Source organism: Sorex araneus, chromosome 7 (assembly GCF_027595985.1).
Source record: "Sorex araneus isolate mSorAra2 chromosome 7, mSorAra2.pri, whole genome shotgun sequence".
NCBI lineage: Eukaryota > Metazoa > Chordata > Mammalia > Eulipotyphla > Soricidae > Sorex > Sorex araneus.
Window position 1 is genome coordinate 3,731,731 of NC_073308.1, and position 22,147 is coordinate 3,753,877.

General features: G+C 45.9%; 1 protein-coding gene across 6 annotated transcripts in view; it reads left to right on the forward strand.

Moving 5' to 3' along the window:
• The window catches only part of LOC129406488 (leucine-rich repeat-containing protein 37A3-like), a 131,490-nt gene that overhangs the window by 68,030 nt on the left and 41,313 nt on the right, over positions 1–22,147 (forward strand). For 3 of the 6 annotated variants that reach the window (XM_055144447.1, XM_055144448.1, XM_055144449.1), the window contains one exon: positions 16,350–18,921. In XM_055144447.1, the coding sequence (XP_055000422.1) occupies positions 16,350–18,921 (2,572 nt within the window). Of the gene's footprint in view, positions 1–4,612; positions 4,753–5,060; positions 5,221–5,906; positions 7,558–16,349; positions 18,922–22,147 lie in introns of those variants that run through there. The other 3 variants (XM_055144451.1, XM_055144453.1, XM_055144452.1) reach the window with 3 other exon arrangements.

Here is a 22,147-nt window from a genome sequence, read left to right on the forward strand (position 1 = left end):
ATTGTATTTAATTTACTCATTTATTTTGTTTTTTACATCACACCAAGCAGTGCTCAAAGGTTACTACTGGCTCTGCACTCAGGAATTACTCTTGGCAGTGCTCTGGGGACTGTATGGGATGCACGGGATCAAACTTGGGTCGGCCACATGCAAGGTAAATGCCCTACCTATTGTACTATCTCTCTGACCCCCAAAATGAGCAGTCTTGCAGAGCCCAGCCAAGGGGCTCAGGGGAACCTTGGGAAGCAAGTGGAAATAAATCTGCAAAGCTGCAAAGTGTTTGCAGGAGGAGCCAGAGCCACCGTGTGTAAGGAGCTTCCTTGGCATGCAGCTGACCCGGGTTTGATCCCCAGCATCCTTTAAGGTCCCCTGAGGCTGGCAGGAGTAATTCCTGAGTGCAGAGCCAGCCAGGTGGACCAAAAACCTGAGTCAGCCTGCTGCTTCTTCGCTGGGAACCAGGCTCCACAGCACCCCCTGCACTCCAGCTTTCTCCACTCCTGATGGTCCCCTCAAGTTCCACCACTAAAGTCTTAAGCAGCCATGAGGGTGGCTTTGGTCCAGCCTAAGTACCTGGGATGCAAAGTCCGCTGGATCAGCTCTTGGTTCCATAATTGGAGCCATGGGAGCATTTGCACCAAACAATCGTGTCTGTTCACAGCTAGCCACGCAACATTTTCAGTGGAAAAAGAAATGTCCCATTCCCCAGAGCGGTAGACACCCTCACACAGTCAGCTCAGCCATGGAGAGTGTTCCCATGGTTACTGAACTTCACTGCCCTTCACGGTGAAGAGATAAATTAATTGTAGAACCGCTGTCCTCTCCGGGTGACTGTGCGGTGTTGGGCAAACTCAGGTACCTCAGGGGTACTTATGACTGACTCTTTGGAGAGAGAGAGAGAGTCTGTGGGGCAAGGGTGGGGGCAACATTTTTCTTTAGTAACTCTCAGCCCAAGCAAACAGGGCCCATTCCTGTCATGGGAGAAAACTGTTTAAAATGTGGAAGCCCCCGAATGGGGGTAGAGCAAAGGCCACAGACAAGGGCAATTGACAGGAAGCATCAGAAGGGCCACAGGAGGCCGGAGCAGAGATCCACAAAGGAGACCCAAGGAGTGGGCACGGGGCCTCACAGAGCACTGGGTCAGGATGGATGAAGCCAGAACCAGTGTTTTGTCTCTACAGGCTGATGTGGAAGCTGCGCAGTGAAGGCCGACCACTCTCTTCCTGGGTGACAGAGTGTCCCCTGGAATGAGGCGGGGGAAGCCGGCCTGCTGTGGAGTTTTCCAGAACTATTCTCGCTCCTCACTTGGGGATTCTCCATTTCTTCTGTCCTTTGCTTTCATTCTCTGTCACTTTCTTCCCTTCCCCTTCACAAGCCAAATGGAGCCAGAGCCCCAGGACTACAGGGTTTCCAAGGGCTGCCTCCTCATTCCCATGCAAGTCCGGGCCCCTAGCTCCTGACTGTCATTCGTAAAACCAAGGTGACCCCAATGAAATGTCTATATTTGGGGGTTCATTAAAGTATTCCTTGTACGAAGAAAGCGTTCACATTTTCCTGATTGAATTTGAGTGTCAAGGGCAATCGGATCACTCAGGGTACTAAAAGAAAGATAAAACTATTGTCTGCGAATGTTCATTTTGAAGTAGAGACCTGTGTGAACAGTTTCACAGGGTATTGGGAGAGGCAGTGAACTCTGCAATTACTGGTTGGAAACAATATCAGACTCCAGGTAACATATCCAAAGCCAATCGTTTTTTATGGAGAGAGAAAGCTCGGGTACAGCTTAGTGATCTGGTATTGATTGAGGCATAGAAAATAGTGGTGGGTGGAGGAAGTGTGTCAGAATGCCAAAGATTTCAGCCTGCTCTGGAAGAATGAACTAGAATTCAGATCATCTTTACAAAGTCCTGAATAGGGCTGGAGCAATAGCACAGCAAATATTTGCCTTGCACGCGGCCAATCCAGGTTTGATTCCCAGCATCCCATATGGTCCTCTGAGCGCTGCCAGGACTAATTCCTGAGTGCATGAGCCAGGAGTAATCCCTGTGCATCACCAGGTGTGACACAAGAAAGCAAAAAAATATATTAAAAAGAGCTGGATGGAATCTATATCTCTGTTTTGTTTGGGGCAGGGCTATTTGGCACCACACCCAAGTGTCTGGGGCTATTCCTGAATGTCTTGCTCAGGAGTGACCCCTTGGAGTGCTGGGGATACACTCCCAGTCATCAGCCAAAAAACAGGAACATTAATGATTAAGGTGATCCTTTCTAAAAAGACGAGGGTGGGGGGCTCCCAACATGTTCCTTTGTATTTGACATACTATTCCAAGGATCAGAGTTGTCCTATCTATCTTACCCAAGATCTAACTTTTTTGTTTTTGCACCACACCCAGTGATGTTCAGGGATTACTCTTGACTGTGCATTCAGGAATCACTCTTGGCAGTGTTCAGGAGACCATATGGGATGCCGGGGAATGAACCAGGTCAGTCACATGCAAGGCAAGCACCCTACCACTGTCTCTTTCATTTTCTTAGGAGGTGCCAATATGGAATAAAAACAGGGCAATTTTCAGAAAAGGATCAGATGGAGGCATGTCCTACATGTAGCAGCTATCAGTCTTGATAAAACTGGGGTGTGCCTTGAATCACTCATGTTCCTACTTCTGAGTCTTAACTACAGCAGCCATAAAATGAGAAATGATGATGTGGTAGTTTCTAGACATCTAGTTTCTAGAACAGAAATAACAAGATTAAAATTAAGACCATGATCAAAGATTTTCCATTTTTAAAGCAACTTTAAGACTGAAGGGAATCAATTAAAATATTTTTTAAATTCTTCTCTATAAAACAATTATTAGCATTGTAAAGAGGTCACACTTGACTAATGGACTCAGTTTTTGTCTTAGAAAAGAAGAACATTGGTTATATTATCCTTTATGTTTTTTGGGAGGGGCCAAACCTGGCAATGCTCAGGGGTTTCTCCTAGCTCTGCACTTAGGAATTACTCCTGGTGGTCCTCAGGGGACCATATGGGATGTTAGGGATTGAACCTGATCAGCTGCATGCAAGGCAAATAAATACTCTCCCTGCTGTACTATTGCTATTGCTCTGACCCCTGATTATATTATCCTTTTTTTCAAGGACTAGGGAAAGTTTCACAGATGGAATTTGGTGCTGTCCTGACTCTGCTGACCAGGATTCAATTCCCAGCTCCATAAATGGTCCCCCAAGCCCTGCCAGGGGTTCAGTTATGCCTGAGCACAAAGCCAGAAGTCAGCTTTGAGCATCACTGAGTGTGGTCCCAAAACAAATGAACACAGTTCCATCTGACACTAACATTTTTTTTTTGACATTTTTCGGTCACAGGGGTTACTCCTGACTCTGCTCTCAGGAATTGCTCCTGGTGGTGCTCGGGGGACCATATGGGGTGCTGGGAATCAAAGCCGGGTCAGCCACATGCAATGCAAATGCCTTACCAGCTGTGCTATCACTCCAGCTCCTGACAGTAATATTTTTGAATTACAGATGGGTAAGACCTGCTTGCCTTCTCAGGCCCTTGCTCCACCAAATAGCAACAAGAAAGCTAAGAGTAGTCTCTTGGGTGGGCTGCAGTGATAGCACAGCGGTAGGGCGTTTGCCTTTCTCGTGGCAGACCGGTGTTTGATTCCTCTGCCCTCTCGGAGAAGCCACAAGCTACCGAGAGTATCGCTCCCACCTGGCAGAGCCTGGCAAGCTACCCATGGCATATTAGATATGCCAAAAGCAGCAACAAATAAGTCTCACAATGAGAGACGTTACTGGTGCCTGCTCGAAAATTGATGAGAAACGGGACCCACAACTTGAATCAACTCGATTCCCCAGTTTCTGCCCTGCTCTCAGCTCCTACATCATCCCAGCCCCACAAACACAACTTCACAATGGTCCAGTATCATGTGGGGTCGGGATGGGGTGAGGAGGAAAGAAATTGTTTTTTAAGGATTCAGGGGGACTACCAATCACAAAGATTTTTATGACTTGCCTCTTCCAGGGTAGTTTTCCACACAAAGTCAGTGCTCCTCATTTTCCAGTTTCACTAGGTGGTGCTCTCTGTCTGCTACCCAAATGTCCAGGATGAACAAGAACCAGCTGCTTCCTAGAGGTCCTTGCCCCTAGGTCCTTAAATTAGCTCTCTGGTCTCTAATCCCGGGACTCAATGGTAACAAGATGACATACAATTTTCACACACTTTCCTCTAAGGAAACCGTTTTGCATCATGTTTAGTCAATTATTTATAACAAGCAATACAAAACAAATTCTTTAACATCTTTTTGGACAGAATTGGGTCGTGGTATGAAAACTCAAAATAAAGGTAGTTGGAAAGGTGTAACGGAGGTGGAACTGGTGTTGAAATATTGAACGTAACCAATTACTACGAACAACTCTTAGAACAAAAAAAGAAAGAAAATTAGCCATCTGGCCTCTTCAAGAAAGACTTGTGCTGATTGGACTCCATGGAGTTCTAAGGTGGGGATTTAGCACCTCGCCCTGCACACTGTGGGCTGGGCCTGGCCACAGTAGCCCCGCCCCCAGCACGCCCCACCCCTCGGGCGCGCCCCCTTTGAAAAAGCGCAGGCGCAGTGCCGCCATGAGCCTGGTCACTCAGGCACAGTGAAGCCGAGGAGGGCTGAGGTGGTACCTTTCACGGTTCCCAGCAAGAGTGACAAAACCCTGTTGGTGTGGGAGCTGAGCCTTGACCCCACGGTCAAAGCCTTGCATGTGAGCCGGGTCCGGAGGGCAGGACGGGGTGTTCCGGGAAAGGCGACCCGCGAGCCCGACTTCCCGCCGTGGCCCCGCGCCCTGCACTGTGCCAAGGGAACCGTGGCTGTCAGCTCGCCGCGACACTTTCTGCTGCTGCACCTCGGCCCGTGGCCGTGCGACTCTGCTGCACCCGGGGCTTGCAGAGTGCAGCGTGCTGGGGAAGTGGCCCCCCGCGCGGGGCCGGGGCGTGTGCGGGGAGGGTGGCCTCGCATGCCAGACTGTGCGGTGGGTGACCGCGGCGGCCCCGCATCGTTCTCTGTCTGCAGCCTTCTCCTGATTCGCCTTCTGTGTGCTGTGCGCGTCTTCCCCAACGCTGTGGCCGCCCCGCCGGTTTTTACGCAGCGGTCATTTTATTCTGCGCGCGCTGCTCACTCAGCCCAAGGGGCCTGCGGCCGGCAGCCGCTCTTCCAGTTCTCTCCGCTGAAGGTGGGTCGTCACTTGGCAGGGGCCCCGTGGGAAGCAGTGCTGGGCGGGGGCACCTTACACTGGCAGCTAGCCGCCCCCACCCACCAGCCTCCCGCTGCCTTGCAGAGTGTCCCCCAGAATCCGGGTAGCAGGCAGCCTGTCCCCCAGGGCTGCTGCTGCAGAAAGGCCAGGGCTGGTTGCAGGAAGAGACTCGCTGACAGGGTCAGAGCCAGTTCCCAGCCTCCTCTGGGCTTTGATGGGGTCCACGTGTGCGCTTGGCAGTCCTGTTGGCTGGAGGAACTCGTGGCCAGAGTCATCGCTCTGTCTTAAGCCAACCATTCCCGATGCCCAGCCCCAGTTCCCAGTTCCCACTGTAAACTTCCTTCCCTTGGCGTGCACCCCAGCTCCGCGGTCTCCAGCTCCAGAATTCCGTCTCACTTGGGCCTCATTTTAGTCCCATTCTTTTGTCTGGCCCATTTCCATTCTTCTGTGGTTCGTTTCAGTTTTGGTGGTGCAGGGTTGGGTGTGGAGGGGATGGGGGTAAGAACCTAGTGGTCTGCCGATCCGCTGTTTTCCCGTATATACCCCCCACACTTCCCATGCCTCTGAATATATGAATGAGAATTTTTTTTCAAACCTTTCACTTGATAATTCTAAACCTTCTCTGATTGACTCCCCGAACTGGCTTCTCACTCCTTGTCTTACAGCTCATTCTCACTCCCCGTCCTTTCCTCCATGCCTGCGCCTTCATCAGACATGAGAGCACCCCTCCGTGGTGACCATAGACTCAGCTGTTCAGATTAATCAGAGACTATGGAAATAATGCAGAAAAGTACCATGGCTTGAAAATAATGAGTATTAGTCTTTAGTATGAACATAATGTCTAAACTGTTTAAGGAACAAAGAAATAGGTCAGGAGTTAATGTGCTGACCTTGCTTGCTGCTAACCCAGTTCTATACCCAGCAACACATAGATTCCCCCAACCAACATGTGGAGTATACCCAGAGCACAGAGCTAGGAGTAACTGATTACTGCTGAGTATGGCTCTGAAACAAGAGCAACCACCAAAGTTTGCTTGATTTGCTCTTCACAGCCACTTTATGAAACTTGTATTGAGAAGTCTTGGTCGGCTGAATTAGATCTCTGTGGCAAGTCATTCCTATCCTTGAGTATGTCTCTTATGTCTTTAGGTTCGTCTCAGCAGACATAAACCACTTCAGCATTGGACACTTGCCCTAAAATGTTCCCAATGCCAGGAACTGGCAAAATGCTATCTTGGTTTCAATGGATGGTCTGAAAGGATTGTCAGCTTTGGAAGTGGAGATAGAGTTCAAGTGCAAAGCCTGTGCCCGCCGTGTTCAAGGCCCTGGCTTTTGTCCTGAGTACTTCATGACTCCACAGCACTGTGAGGTGTGACCCCAGCGGGCCCTGAGGACCGACAGACCTGGCAGATGGGAGTTGTCTAAGTGAAAGTGTCTGAGCATCGGTCACACCCCAGAGTCAGTAAAGATCTCAGTGAATTGACGTGTTGTCCATATTCTACAACACTTGTGTGCTCTGTTTGTGCATGGTTGGTGTAGTTCATGGAAAGTTTTGCTTACTGTTGAAGTCACAGGTTACTTCAACTATTGGCAAGGATTGCTGGAATTTAGTTATTACTTCTAATTAAACATTTTAAAATCTACATTGATGGGATTATACGGCAGCTGGGGGCAGTTTCTGGGTATGACTGCCTAGCGACTGGAAAATGGAGAATTTGGGTGGAAGAGGCCCAGTCCCGAACATCCACACTATAAAACCAAGCTCCCAGAAGCATGCGGCCATGATGCGGCCACGGGACATCTGATAGGCTAGTTCTCCCTCTTGTAGAACCTGGCATTCTATGAGAGTTTACTGCCTGCATGGGGGAGAGACCTTGTCAAGTTCCCTGTGGTGTATTCATATGCCAAATACAGTAACAATGATGGGTCTCATTCCCCTGACCCTAAAGACCTCACCTCAAATGCGGCACCACTGGGAAGGACGAGTAAAGAGAGGCTGCAAAAATCTCAGGGCTAGGATGAATGGACATTATTGGGCCCGCTCAGGCAAATCGATGATCAATGGAGTGACAGTGACAGTGAAAATCTACATTGAGATATTCAGAAGGACCTTCAATCTAAAATCCTAACAGCTTCAGGATCTTTCTGACCTTGAAGAAAGGGAAAACGAAGATATTGTGGCACCACTTCAGAAGCAAAGTGTGAAGTTCTGTGCTTTAGAGGTGGTATTGTCATCTTTTGATTGCAAGAGCCCTGGAGTTGGCATAGCCGAGACTTTGGATAAACTGGAAGGTCTCTGTGGGGACTGGAATAAGGGTATGCGTAAGAACTCATTCTCTATCTCTCTCTTTCTCTCTCTCTCCTCTCTCTCTCTTTGTCTCCTCTCTCTCTTTCTCTATCATATTTTCAGATACATCAGAAATAGCCCTCTCCTTGCCAAGCTGCTAAAGCCTTGGGCAGATGTTTTTTAGCAATACTTGTTTAAATCTTAGGTAATAGCCAACAGAACTGGAATTTCTGGAGGGTTTGGGGGGTATGCTCGGGACACCTGAATGGTGCTCCTGGCTCAGTACTCAGAAATCACTCCTGGCAGTGCTCAGTGGACTCTGTGGGATACTGGGGATCAAACCTGGATTGGCTACATGCAAGGCAAGTATCCTACCTGCTGTGCTATCACTCTGACAGAACCTTGAACTTCACAATTTTAGAGCTGTCTTTCTACCAAGAAGCTTAGGGGTATGGAGATGGGAACAATGTTTCTCCTATTTGGGGTAAGAATCTTCTTTGTTCCAAAGTAATCTTCCAAATATGAATCATGTGTAATCTTTCATTATCCCAGAAAAATGTTCATCTAGATAATGAAATAAACTAATATAAATGTTTTTACCCCCAGAATCTATGGCACGTAGGCTTAGGGTATTCAGTCAAAGGCAGGGCTGTTAGTGAAAGAACTGGAACAGCCTCTGGTAGGTGAATCTTAGGGAGAGACCAGCTCATCTATGCCACTACCAACCCTTTCTCAAGCTCCTGTTTTTTCTTTTAATTTAATTTTATAGAGTAATTCACAATATTTGATTACATTTAATATTCGAACACCAATCCCACCACCATTACACCTTCCTACCACCGTACTTTGGATGTTTCCGTCCCGAACCCGAACCCCTGCCCCAAAGCAGAACTGAAAGAATTTGTTTTGTATTGTTTGTTCTGAATCAACTGCTGAAAATACTCCAAAAAAGTTTCCTTGGAGGAAAGTATGTGAATATTTTTGTATTTCCCCCAGGGACTATTAAGCCTGTCAATAAAGCTTACTGACATGTTGTTAAAGGTTGAGCCTTCTGTGCTTTTATGTATGTTTCCCTCTAAGATTGGTTGCCTTCTACTTTAAACGCCATCAAATGTGGAGTGCTACTCTTGAAATATTGGCGGTGTGAGGTATGTCAAGTTCCTGGTTTATAGTAGAGTAGTCTATAGGTGTCTAGCTTCCATTTGCCCATTTGAAATATATCATCAGTGTGAGCTCTGTGCCATGATCTTGACTAATTTCTCCCTTCTAGTTGACCGATTCAGGAATGTCCAGAATAGATCAGACAGCAAAAATGTATGATAATAGCCCTGACAGAATATACCTATCACAGTGGCTGGAGAGATAGCACAGCAGATAGGGCGTTTGCCTTGCACGCGGCCGACCTGGGTTTGATTCCCAGCATCCCATATGGTCCCCCAAGCACTGCCATGAGTGATTCCTGAGTGCAAAGCCAGGAGTAACCCTGAGCATTGCCGGGTATGACCCAAAAAGAAAAAAAAAAGAATATACCTACCACAGAGCCTTTGAGACATAGCTTTGTGTGGTGCCTGCCTTAATCACTAAGATCATGATGTAGTTCTCTGGTTTGTTTTTTTTTTTAGTTTTATTTATTTTTATTTTTTTCTTTTTTGGGTCACACCCAGTAATGTTCAGGGGTTCCTCCTGACTCTGAACTCAAGAATTACTCCTGGAGGTACTGGGCAGACCAAATGGGATGCCACGATCGAACCCGGGTTGGCCACGTACAAGGCAAATGCCCTACCTGCTGTATTATCGCTCCAGTCCCAGTTCTCTTTTTAGACTTCATAAAAATCAGTTATACAGATTGGCATGGTAAATCTATTTGTTTTGGTCAGATTTACAACTATTATCATTCCTTATGAAAAGTAAGATGACTCAGAAGTTTGCTATTTAAAAGACTGTGTCCCACGCATTTCAAAAACTGCTCATTGTGGCTTTAGGTAAGACTTTTCTTGTCTGTCCTCGAAGTACTGGAATTTTCTTCTTTGAAGAGCAAATAAATTGATTTTGAGAAGTCAATTACAATGAAAATAATGGAAATATAAGTATTTCCTATTCTTTTAGTCACTAGATGCTTTTCAGAAGTAGTCTCAAATTTGTCCTTTGTGGAATCTGTGAAAAATAATTACAGCAATTACCCCCAATGTATAAACGTAGAATAGTTTAGATTGTAGAGAGTATTTGATCCAATTCTTCTTTCTCAACTGCTTGTCAATAAAGCAGAATAGTATAGTGGTTATAAACTTCAGAGTCCTCTATTTAAGTACTAACTGTTCCCTTTTTTCATTTTTTCTTTTCTTGTTTTTTGGGCCACACCTGCTGATGTTTAGGGTTTACTCCTGGCTCCTCAGTCAGGGACCACTGCTAGCAGGACTCGGGGAACCATATGGGGTGCCAGGGACTGAACCTGTGTTGGCTGCATGCAGGGCAAATGTCCTGCCCACTGTAAAAGCACTCTGGCCCCTCTGTCAAATTTTTTAAAGGCAACTGAAGGTCTTCTATTCAGATATGTGAAGGTATTTCTAAGCTGTAATTTTCTGAAAAATTTGACTTTGTCATTTAGCTTAACTTATGGGCAATATGATAAAAGTCAAATACTTAAAACATACCTAGAATTTAGCAGTGGACAAACTATTCCAATTATTGCTACTATTTCCTACTGAAGAGAAAACATAACTGGAATCAGCTCAGGGTTGGTTTTCAGCACTGACATATTGAGTGGCTGTGATCCTGTGTAACACCAACTATGTATTGTGAACCTTCACGGTGATTCTGCTGGGGCCAGGAAGACAGGTGAGAGGCCTCGTGCACATGCTGTGCATGTAGAAGGCCAAGGTTGGGTTCCTGGCAACACATGAGTGTCCAGGAGCAAACCCAAGTACACAGCTCGGGAGAAGACTCTAAACACTTCTGGGTGTGACCCCCAACAACAACAACAAAAATAGTGGTCATACTATTTAAGATTTTTGAATTTTCTCCTCTTACGGAATTGTAGAGTGTGATGAATATTACTAGCTATGCCCAAAGGAAACTGAATAGTCAGTAGTGAATCCACAAACAGAATTGCTCTCTTTGCTCTATAGCCCTGCGGTCTTCATCATCATCACCATCATCCCGTTGATTGGCTATTTTCTCGAGCGATCTCAGTAACGTCTCCATTCGTCCTAGCCCTGACATTCTATCAGCCTCTCTTTACTCGTCCTTTCCAATGGTGCTGCATTGGAGGCTCTTTTAGGGTCAGGGGAATGAGACCCATCATTGTTACTGGTTTTGGCATCTAATACGCCACAGGGAGCTTGCCAGGCTTTCCCATGCGAGCAGAAAACTCTCGGTAGCTTGCCAGGTTCTCCGAGAGGGAGAACTAGGCTATTAAAAAGATAATTTTACATATCTTTAAGAATACTCTTTTCAGAAAAGTGTGGTTATGGTCATCTGTTTTAGTTTGTTTTGGTTTTAGGATCATATCTGGCAGTGGTAGCTATGCTACTCCTAGCTTTGTGCTCCAGGAACCATCTGGTGCTGGGATCAAACTGCAACCTGTAGTCTGCAGAGCATGTACCCAGCCTAGTGAGATCTCTTTTGAGCCCAACTTCTTTTAATATCTGCACTGAAGCCTCAGCGCTTGGTGAGGTTTCCCTGACTCCCTAGCACCCTGCTCTACTTGTCTGTCTCCCATACAACTGGAGATTCCTTTGGTACGGGAGACATCTGTGCTTCTGGTACTCCCAATCATATGTTGTTTGGAGGTAGGAGACCACGTACATTGTATAAATGAAAAGGAAATTCCCTTCTTCTCCAGGAACCCCTGAACCTCCAGCATTCTAGATGTTAACAGTTCTGCAAATATCTAAGGGAAGAATTTTCGTGGGGCTGGAGTTTTAGAACATCAGGTAGTAGCTCTTGCCTTGCACGCAGCCAACCAGGGTATGATTCCTGGCATCCTAAATGATACCCTGAGCACTGCCAGTAGTGATCCCTGAATGCAGAGCCAGGAGCGCTGCCAGATGTAGCCCTGCAGTCTTAGAGGCAGAAATTTTAAGTTGTCAGAGACCTTATATAGTTACATGAGTAGACTTTGGGTTGACTTCAGCCTTGAAGTCTGGGCAAGTCTTCTAGTAAAAGTGACTTCTTTGGTCATCTAGTAAAATTTCTATCAACTAGAAGAATCTTTAAGAACCAGTGGGGGCGGTGGAGCAGGTGGGATCGATCGCACAATGTAGGGCATTTACCTTGCACGCAACCAACCCGGGTTCGATTCCCAGCATCCCATATGGTCCTCTGAGCACTACCAGGAGTAATTCCTGAGTACAGAGCCAGGAGTAACACCTGTGTATTGCTGGTGTGACCCAAAAAGAAAAAAAAAAAACAATGGGAGCTTAAGAAGATGGTACTGGAGCCAAGGAACCTGCCTTGCATATCCCTGGCACAGCATGTGGTCCCCTCTAGCACCACCAGGGAGCACAGAGCCAGAAATAGCCCCTGAGTACCAGAGGATATGATCCCCACACCCAAAATATAAAAGAAATAAAAGAAGAAGTGGGTTGGAGAGATAGCTCAGCAGACTGGGCACATTCTTGGCATAAAGGAAGCATAGTTTCAGTTCCAGCTCAGCACGGCGTTGCCAGGAGTGACTCCCAAGTACTAAGTGGGTAAAATTCTGTTTTTTTGGGGGGGTCACACCCAGCAATGCACAGGGGTTACTCCTGGCTCTGCAGTCAGGAATTACCCCTGACAGTGCTCAGGGGACCATATGGGATGCTGGGAATCAAACCCGGGTTGGCTGCGTGCAAGGCAAACACCCTACCTGATATGCTATCGGTCCAGTACCCAAACTGGGTAAAATTCTTGAACACCATGAGTCTGACCCCAAAACAGAGAAACAAAAAGAACCAAACTTAATGTCTGCATTGAAAAGGAAAATGTTCTTATTTTATGATTTAAAACTAAAATTATTGGAGGGGCTGGAGTGATAGCACAGCGGGTAGGGTGTTTGCCTTGCACGCAGCCACCCAGGTTCGATTTCCAGCATCCCTTATGGTCCCCCAAGCACCGCCTGGAGTAATTCCTGAGTACATGATACAGGATAACCCCTGTGCATCACAGGGTAACTGAAAAAGCAATAAATAAATAAATAAATAAATAAATAAATAAAATTATTGGATGTATAAAGGAAGTACACACCCAGTATCATTGTGCTCTACCTTCATAGAAAGAACATTTTAGACAATAATTTTGAATTGGTCCTTGTTAACTTTATTTCAGAAAGTGGTAAAATAGCTGTGGAATATAGGCCTTTGAGGAACTCACTGTTGCCAGAACTGAAGGACTCCGTGATTTAATTCAAAGTATGTGAAGAGAAAAATGTAAGGATGACATACATTGGATGGCTGTAATTCAGAATAAAGAGCAGATTTTGGAAGTTTTTAGCATATGTAGTCAATTCTATCATCCGCAGGAAACTATGAAACTCTAAAACTGTATTTGAGGGAATTTCTGGAGTTTTTCTGAAGTCCTGACCGTTGGTTCTAAACCCTTATTTGAAATTTGGAGAGTTCTGAGTGCCCTCTGAGTTCTGTCAGACAAATAACTTTTTGAACTCCCCTTAAAAAGAATCCTAGTGATTTGGGGCCTTAAATGTGATTATGTTAGAGCATTTGAAAAGTTACATTTTTTTTTTCAAGTACTTAGAGCTCAGCATCTCATGCATATCTTACATGAAATATTTTACGAAAGAACCTTTCTGTTAAACAATTGCACTGTGTTGCAAATTAGGAATTAATTTACTAATTTCCAGGAGAACACATGAATTCACTATTTGAATGTGTGTTCTAGGGATGGGGTTGTGGAGGGGGTGGAACAAAATGTGTTTCATATCATTGGTAACAAATTTGGAGATGGATAAATGTAATTAACTTGGCTCATAGTCAGAAAATTTGTTTCCAAGGTTAGGGAAAGGAAAGGAGAGAAAAGGTGGTTGTGTTCCTCTTGTTGAAATTTTTTTTTCTTTGTAAAATAATTTTTTGTGTGTGGGGGGAAGGTAGCGTGGCTCACACTTGGCAGTGCTCAGGAATTACCCAGCCTGGCTCTTTGTAATAATCACTTGTTGTATTGCTCAAGGGACCAGGTGATGGTAGGGAGCAAATTCAAACCTTTCTCATGCAAAGCATGTGCTCAATATTTTGAACTATTGACCTAGGTTTGAAAAATAATTTTTAAAATAGTTTAAATCAAACCCATCAAGAAAACCTCAAACGCCCAAAATTGGGTCTTAAGAAGATTAGCTTAGGAGTCTGAGACACAGTTCGTCAGGCTGAAGCATGGACTGTGTGTGAGGGAGACCTGGGTTTGATACCTGCCACTGCATGGCCTCCAGAGCACTGCCAGGAGAAACCTCAAACACCTCCAGGTGTGGCCCCCAAACAAACAAAAAACATCCACCTTACTATGAAACATGAGAAGACATTTAGTTCTAATGCCAAAGAATTCAGAAAACTAACACCCATTCCTAAATGAGGACTCTCTTGGAACCAACTCCATTCAAAGCTCTCTACTCAACTAGACCCTGGGAAGTAGCCCCTTCTCATAGAATGTTTATTCTAGAAGTCTGAGATAATGAGAACTGAAATCCATGAGAATAAGGACTGTGAAGAAAGTTAAATAGGTGCGAGTCACAGTCTTGCAAGAGAGCCTTGTTACATTCTGACGTTAAGGTCTTCAGTGGTCTCTCCAAGAGTGCTAGAAAGGCAGGCAGCCCTCTAGAAAGGGGCTTGCTACTTTTTCTCTATGAATTAATGTTGAGCTCCATGCAAGAAAGGGGGATTTGCCCCAGGCCGGTGTAAAGGAGTGTATATGACTGTTCATTCGTTTATGGTCGGTCTCCCAGAATAAACTGTCTATGGCCCCAGAGCCCTCCTTCAGAAAATTTTAGGTCAGTGATTCCATGCTATCCCCTCTCTCAGGGACTGATAAATAATCAGAGATACTGAGAGTTTAAAGGTAATGAGAACATTTGGGAACCCCCATCCATCCTAAGTAGTGCTCCTTTTGCAGGTTAGCTAGCTTTCTTGGAAGCAGGATGGCCCAGGGGAGGAAGAATGTGTCTCGGATTTCAGTAGTGAGGAGGACGCACCAAGACCACCACAACTGGACTAGTACTGTTGAATTCGCCAGTGTTCCCAATGGGGGACACACTGTTCCTTCCCCTCCCCACCCCCACCACAGGGTTTGGCTCAGAATAGTTGGCAGTCCCAGTCCTATTTGGCTGGCAGGGGTGGGGAGGGGAGGCTGGAGTTGGGCAGAGGAGGTGGGAAGAGGACCTGATTGGACGTCTTTGGTGCCTTTCAGGGAGAAAGGAAAGCCTGGGTCCTGCTGGTTACCCAATAAGGGCTGCATCAAGGCAGCATAAAGGGGCTGCGGGGGAGGGGCGCGGGGTTGCTAAGGGTGTGTCGTTGCTAAGGTTGCACAGTGCATAAGGGCGCTTGCCCGCCTATCCTGGCTGCCACAATGGCTGGCCGCAGGGTAGGATGCCTGCCCTCTAGTCGCTTGGACTTGTCCTGGCAACGAATTTATATAATATCTGTGTTAATAGGGCGACCAGCGTTGCTGCTGGGAGCTCCGATCCTAACGCAGATTCTGCACCCCGTCCTGCTGATCCCCGACCCATCCGTCCCCAAGCCCTGGATTTCTCCTTCCCGTGCTCCTGCACTTGAATCCCCTCATGCCCTTCAACCCCGGGCCAAGTCCGGGTTTTTTGATCAACGGCTCATCTCGAGTGTTGGCCGGATGTTGTTCCCGCTGCAGAAGTTTAAAGGTTTCATTCCCTTCCGGGATGAATACTCAGGTAAAGGGTTGCCCTCTGCGTCCCATCGATTTGCCCTTCCACACCAGGGATTGAATGACCAGCCGGCAACACATCAGAGGCTCCCAGTTGATCCAATGATAAGATGGACTCAGGATCAGAGTCCACCTCTAGCTTTGTCTCCTAGAGGGACAAGTACAAGTCCAACTTCAGGTCTAGATCAACCTGAAGATCAGACATCTGAAATGCCTGCTCCACCACTAGGTGGACAGGTTCCAAAACTACTAAACTTTATTACTTCTCCTGCAAACAGGAGGGAGGGTCTAGTTAATGTTGGGTCCGGAGCCGCAAGAAGCAGAGACGGGCCAGTCTTGCAAGACAAAAGTTTATTCAGACCAACATGCTGGGGCTGCACTTCTAGTAGATGCAGCGGTTTGTGCTAGTTAGGGCAGCCTTTTTATAGGGCTTGTGTCCTCCAGGCCAGTCACGTTAGTCACTTAGCCTCGCCCGGAGCCACTATCTTGGGATTCGTGTGTCTGGAGACATTCTTTCATTCTTCTTGCCCTTCGTCAGGAGTTACTTTCTGTAGAGTCGTGGGACCGGAGTCGCTATCTGGGCTCTGTGTCAGGGGCTGGAGTCACTATCTACTGGGCTGGAGTCACTATCTGCTGGGCCGTGGGACCGGAGTCACTATCTACTGGGCCGGAGTCACCATCTGCTGGGCCGTGGGACCGGAGTCACTATCTGGGCTCCTTGTTCTCAGCAACTCCTTCTGTGAGCAGGTCCCTATCTTTTAGGCACGTACGTGAATTCCAACCAAACCAACAGGCAGATGTCAGGATGTATGTGACAGGACTCAGGCACAGTGCATTGTTATATACAGTTCGGGGGGCATAAGCATGGTTACAGAAGCAGAACAAAGCGAGGTTACAAAGGTCAAGAGTGGGCTTTAACACAATATAATTTCTTTTAACTTAACAGTTGGAACTTCCAGAAAATCTAAGAAACCTCATCATCGACCACAACAGATGCAGGATGAGGACTTAGATTCCAGTATGGATATCTTTTATCCCGAGGGGAATGAACCCTTGGATGTACTGGGAGATTCAGAGCAACATCCACAGATCCCTCACAAGACTGAATCCTTTTCACCCCAGTCCCAGCATCCAGAACCCTCTGAAGAGCTAGAACAGCTTCCCTTTAAGGCCCTGGAAGCTGAAGTTTCAGCAAGCACACAACAGACCCCAGCTGCACTTCCAGGATTTCCCGAGGAATCGAAACCTTTAGTTCCAGACTCAGATTTGCTGTCCAGTACCCCTGAAGAGGGTGATACTGCTTCAGTCCTGCCAGAAATCCTAGTTCAGCCTACATTGGGTCCTGAGGAAAGGGGGTCTTCAGTACCTCAGGAGATGGAAGCTCAGTCTTCAGAGTCAGGTCTGAAAGCGCAGTCTTTACTGCATCATCAGCCAAATGAACTGTCTCCAGTCCAGAAAGAAGCCCATCTTTCAAATATATCTACTGTCATCATCAAACCTGCCTATCTGCAGATTACCGAAACTCCAAGAGTCAACAAGCAGGATGAAATTTCAACCCAGCCAGAAACCCTAAGTCTAAGTCACACAGGAGAGACCCGTGAAGAGAATGAACACTCTCTAGCTCAAGAGGTGGCCCAGTCTCAGCCTCTAGAGAGCCCTAAGGGTGACTCTGCCATACAGCAGGAGGCAGTGGCTCAAGCTCCAGAGATCCTTGAGGTGACTGAATCTTCAATCCAGCAGGAATCCCTAGCTCAGCCTCCTGAATCTTCTATGGAGTTGGAAGGTCAACCATTTCTTCATCCTGCGGAAAATCTTCCAACTCCAAATCAGAATGGAACTTCACACTTAAACTTGCCCCGTGTCACTGCTCAGCATTTGAGTGTGACATTTTCCATTTTTTCAGAGGTTGGTGATGAGGTTGAATCTTCTCCAGTGCCACAGGAGGCCCTGGATCAACCGTCTGAGCCATCTGAGGAATCTGTCACTAATCCACCTCTGCATCCCGAAGAGTTTATTACATCTCCACGTCACAATGAATCCCCAAGCTTAAATTTGACATATGTCAGTGCTAAACCTATTGGTGTGACATTTTCCATATCTACAGAGATCAGTAATGAGGATGAACCTTCAGTCCAGCAGGAGATGCAGGCTCAATCTCCTGAGCCATCTGAGGAATCCGTCACTCACCCTTTCCCGCATTCTGAAGAAAATATTCCATCTCCAAGTCACAGTAAAGCTCCACACATCAACTTGCCCAGTGTCACTTCTAATCCTAAGGGTGTGACTATTTCTGAAACTACAGAGGTCATAAATGAGGTCAAACCTTCAGTTCAGCAGGAGGCCCAGGCTCAACCTCCATCCCAAGAGGTCCAGGCTTCATTTCCAGGCCTCTCTGAGAACATGGAATTATCTGGCTGGCAGATTGTATCATCAACCATTTCTGAAACACAGAAGTTCCAGAGTGAGATGGTAGCTCTACATTTGGGTCAGACTCTAACTCAGCTTTCGCCAGACAAGGAACCTGCTGAGAAAATGGAAATTTCTTCACCTGTGCAGGAGACCCTCACTCAGCTTTCAGAGTTACCAACAGATATCGTTTTGGCTCAGGCTTCAGAGCATTTGGAAGGACCACTTTCAGCATCAACTCGGCATCCATCATCAGTCCGGGTCACGACTCTCACGGCAGAACCAAGTAGGGAGAGCAAAGCTTCTACGACCCTGAAGAAGACTACCGCTCCCACAGAGCACACTGTGACAAAACCAACAGGGAATGTGCGGACTCATTCAATCGCCACTAAGATTTCAGCTCTACCCAGTCTGGGGGTTTTGAAGACAGTACCTTCTCCAACCACACAAAAGACCACAGGTCAGACTTCTCATCAAAATCAACCTTCTACACACCAATATATAACTGTAACTCCGGAACGCACTGTGAAGACTAAACCCTCGACAACCCTGACAAGTACCAGTGCTACAGAACACTCAGATGTGACACCTATCACACCATCTCTGAGTCCTCATTCAAACCTGAGTGAAGTCACGTATCCACCTATAAACAAGGACGTTCCTGTCACTGAAGGCAGTTCAGTTACAGCTCCAACCATGCAAGAGACTGGAGTTCCGTTTTCAAAGGCCCCAAAGAAAGCTGAGGTAACAGTTTCAACAAGTACCACTCTGACAACCCCCACAGAGGGATTGCTGTCAGAACAGGGTCAGCATCAACACACAGATCTGAGTGAACAGACATCTGTAACTTTGGACGAAACGCCACAACCAGAAACATCAAGGACAGCTTCCCTGAGTCACTCTTCAGCCCTATCTTCTGGACGATCTACTTCCGAAAAGGCACATGTAGATTTCCCTGAGCAACTGCAACAGAATGAACACATGACCTTCAACATATGTGAGCTTTGTACCTGCACAGAGGATACCCTCTCCTGCACCGGTCTCAGTCCAGAGAAGAGACTCCGTAGAGTGCCTGTGCCAGGGCCCAACATCAACAGGACCTTCACTATACTGTAAGAATCACCTTCCCTCTCATCTCTGCATTCTGCCTATTGACGTAGCAAGCCTTTGCTTCAATGTCTTCCTGTATCTGCCTCATCCCCCATGTCCACGTTAAATGATTCTCTCTCTTTTTTCATCTTTTGTCAGTCAAAAGATATCCTCATTCTTCTTATCTGTTGTTTCTTCTTCCCCAGTCTTTTGCTTATAATTGTCCATACTCTCTTTCCTTCACTATTTTTATCTCACCCTCAACCTATCCTTCATCCCATCAGCTGTTCATTTAATTCCTTAACCTTTGTTTTCTCTTTACTCCAGCCTTTTTTTTTTAAACAATAGTATGTTCTCCTTATCTTTTATTGCTGGTGTCACAACATGTGCTATGGACATGATTTCTGGTGCCAGACTACCCGAGTTTGTCATTTGTTAGCTTTGTTTATTTAGCTCTGTGACTCAGTTCCTTTTTCTTTACGTGGAGATTATGGTAAGTTTTCACCTCCTAGTATTTTGATACTTGTTCATTTTGATACTTATGAAATTAGTACCTTTAAACAACTTTCACATTAATCCCTATGGAGATGAGGCCAAGGTGGTGGAGAAGGGTTGATTGTGAGATCTAGCCAGCTCCAATGGCAATCAAAGTAATACTTAAGAAATCTATGTAAATACTTTGGGCCAGAGTGATTGTACAGTAGGTAGAGCATTTGCTTGCACTTGTTCCAACTGATCTGATTCCCCAGCGTCCCATAGGGTCCCCTGAGCACCACCAGAGGTGATTCCTGAGTGCAGAGCCTGGAGTAACACCTGAGTATTGCCGGGTGTGGCTCCCCACAAAACTATAGACTTAAATTGGGAACTAGCATATACATGAATGCTGTCTGTTATTGTTACTTAATCTCTCATTTCAGAGTTAAATTTTTTACATCGACTTTTCATAGAAAGCATCCATTTCCCCCAACCTAGCCACAAGAATATGTCATCAGCTCTTAAACATGATGCTGTTGGGGAGAAAGGGAATACACACAAAAGGAAAGGCAGCATGTCATTAAGCACCAACAGAGGCACAAAAATGCACAGTGTCTCCTCAGTTGGGGAAAACTGCAGAGAGCTGACATGGAGCAACTTTAGCTGGGAATTAGAGGTTGATGGTAATTTGTTAAATCAAGTGTGTGGGGGTGGGGGAAGGGAGAGTAAAGTCTAAGAAAAAGCATAGCTCTAGAAAGTTCTGGGATTTAAAAAACAGGCAGACTAAAAAATATCTGTTAGAGGCTGGAGAGGTGGTACACAGGCTAAGGCATTTGTCTTGTATGTGGCAATGGCAGCTACCATGGTTTGAATCCCAGCACCACGTATGGCTCCTGATCATCATCAGACTGTGGTTCCTGACCACTGCTGGATGTGCCATGCCCTGCAAAAAAAATTGAACTGAGTTAGGAAGTAATGAAAATATGCTTGTGAAAAATCTGAAGTATCAGGTATGGGGTTTGAAATTTGCATTGTGAGGTATAGAGTGCTATTGAAAGTTTTCAAGCAAGAGAGATAAATAAGAATCATTTTAGATTCTATATGTAGAGAAATCTAAGAGGAAAGTTGGTTGAAAAAAGACCAAATGTGCTCTTAATAAACTCTAGGAGTAAAGTGAGAAGGGGCTGAATAAGCGATTGTAGCAAGAGTAGAAAAACATCCTGGATGGGGGAGAGAGCTCAAAAGGCTGAGCACAGGCTGTGCATGTGGGAACCCAGGGTTTGATCCCTGGCACCTCATGGTTCTCTGAGCACCACCAGAGTGACCCCTCCAAAGCACTGAGCCAAGGGTGGTCCCTGAGCACCAGAGGCTGAGCCTCCCCAAAGCCCAAAAAAATACAAAGAAAATCCTGAGGACATTACAAAGAAAGAACCAATCAAAGTTAGTAACTGCCAAGTTGAGGGAGAAGGAAGGAGAAAAATCCAATATGATTGAAGTTTGTGTTCTTATTGAGAGAATGATAATGGTGTTAAGGTGGAAATATAGTAGGTAGGAGGGACAGCCAGTCTGATGAGACACACTGAGTTCCAGGCATCTTTTTTTTTTAATATTTATTTAATTTTATTGAATCACCATGACAAAAGTTACCAAGCTTTCAGGTTTAAATCCCAGTCATATAATGACCAAACCCCCATCCCTTCACCAGTGCACCTGTTCCCCCACCAAGAACCCCAATCTACCCCCCTCGCTCCTGCCCCGCACTAAAGTGGCCAGTGATCTTCACTTTATTCTCTCTATAATTTGGATACATTCAATATTTCAACAGAGAACTGACTGTTATTATTTGGAATTTTCCCCCAACAATCAAACCTGCAAAAAAGGAACCATTTGATAGTTTGTATTCCATTGCTGAAAATGAATATTATAGGATCTCGCGCAGCCGCTTTCGCGTCTAGGCATCTTTTTTAGGTTAAAAAATGATTGATGTGCTTGGCCTATGAAAAACGGTGCATGTTAGGTATGACTTATGTGTTTGGAGATAAGTAATATACCTGTGAAACAGTTACTAATCTGTGCCTTAAACAGATCCCTCAACTTGTGGCCTAGGCATCATAAAGCAGCCAGAAGATTTGATGGAAATGTCCACTAGGTTGATGGCACAGGTTTCTGTTTCAACATTTTCACCTGAAAATGTGTGCATAAACTTATTAGGTTTATATTTGGATTATATACATGTTTGCAGTTGATATACACATGTTGCTGGGGGAAGTTGACAAAACTAGATTCAAAGTGATCCACAGAGTTAGTGGTTAAAACTGAACTCAGGGAGCCAGAGTCACAGCACAGTCATACCAAGGGCTCTTGCCTTGCATGTGGCCAACCCAGGTTCATCCCAGGCACCCCATATGGTCCCCCTCCATCACCACCAGGAGTTTAATTAAAAATTATTGACACAGAAAAAAAATGATAGACCCTGAGTCCAGAGCCAGGGGTAAATCCTGAGCACCATCCCCTCCCCCACCCCCACCCCACACTCCCACCAACTGCATTCATCTATACATGTGTAAATTCATGAACATATTCTCTTTGTTACAATAGGTCAGTAAAGTTAACAGGATAATGTGTGAAAATCCCACTTTCCCACTCTACCACCTGTGTGACTACCGCACAGTAACTCCTGTTACCATCTTGGGTTTTCTTCTACTCTCTTTCCTGTGCATTTTCCCCCCACTGAAGGTCATTCTTTGTGATTTGTTCTTTTCCTGGTGAAGTATG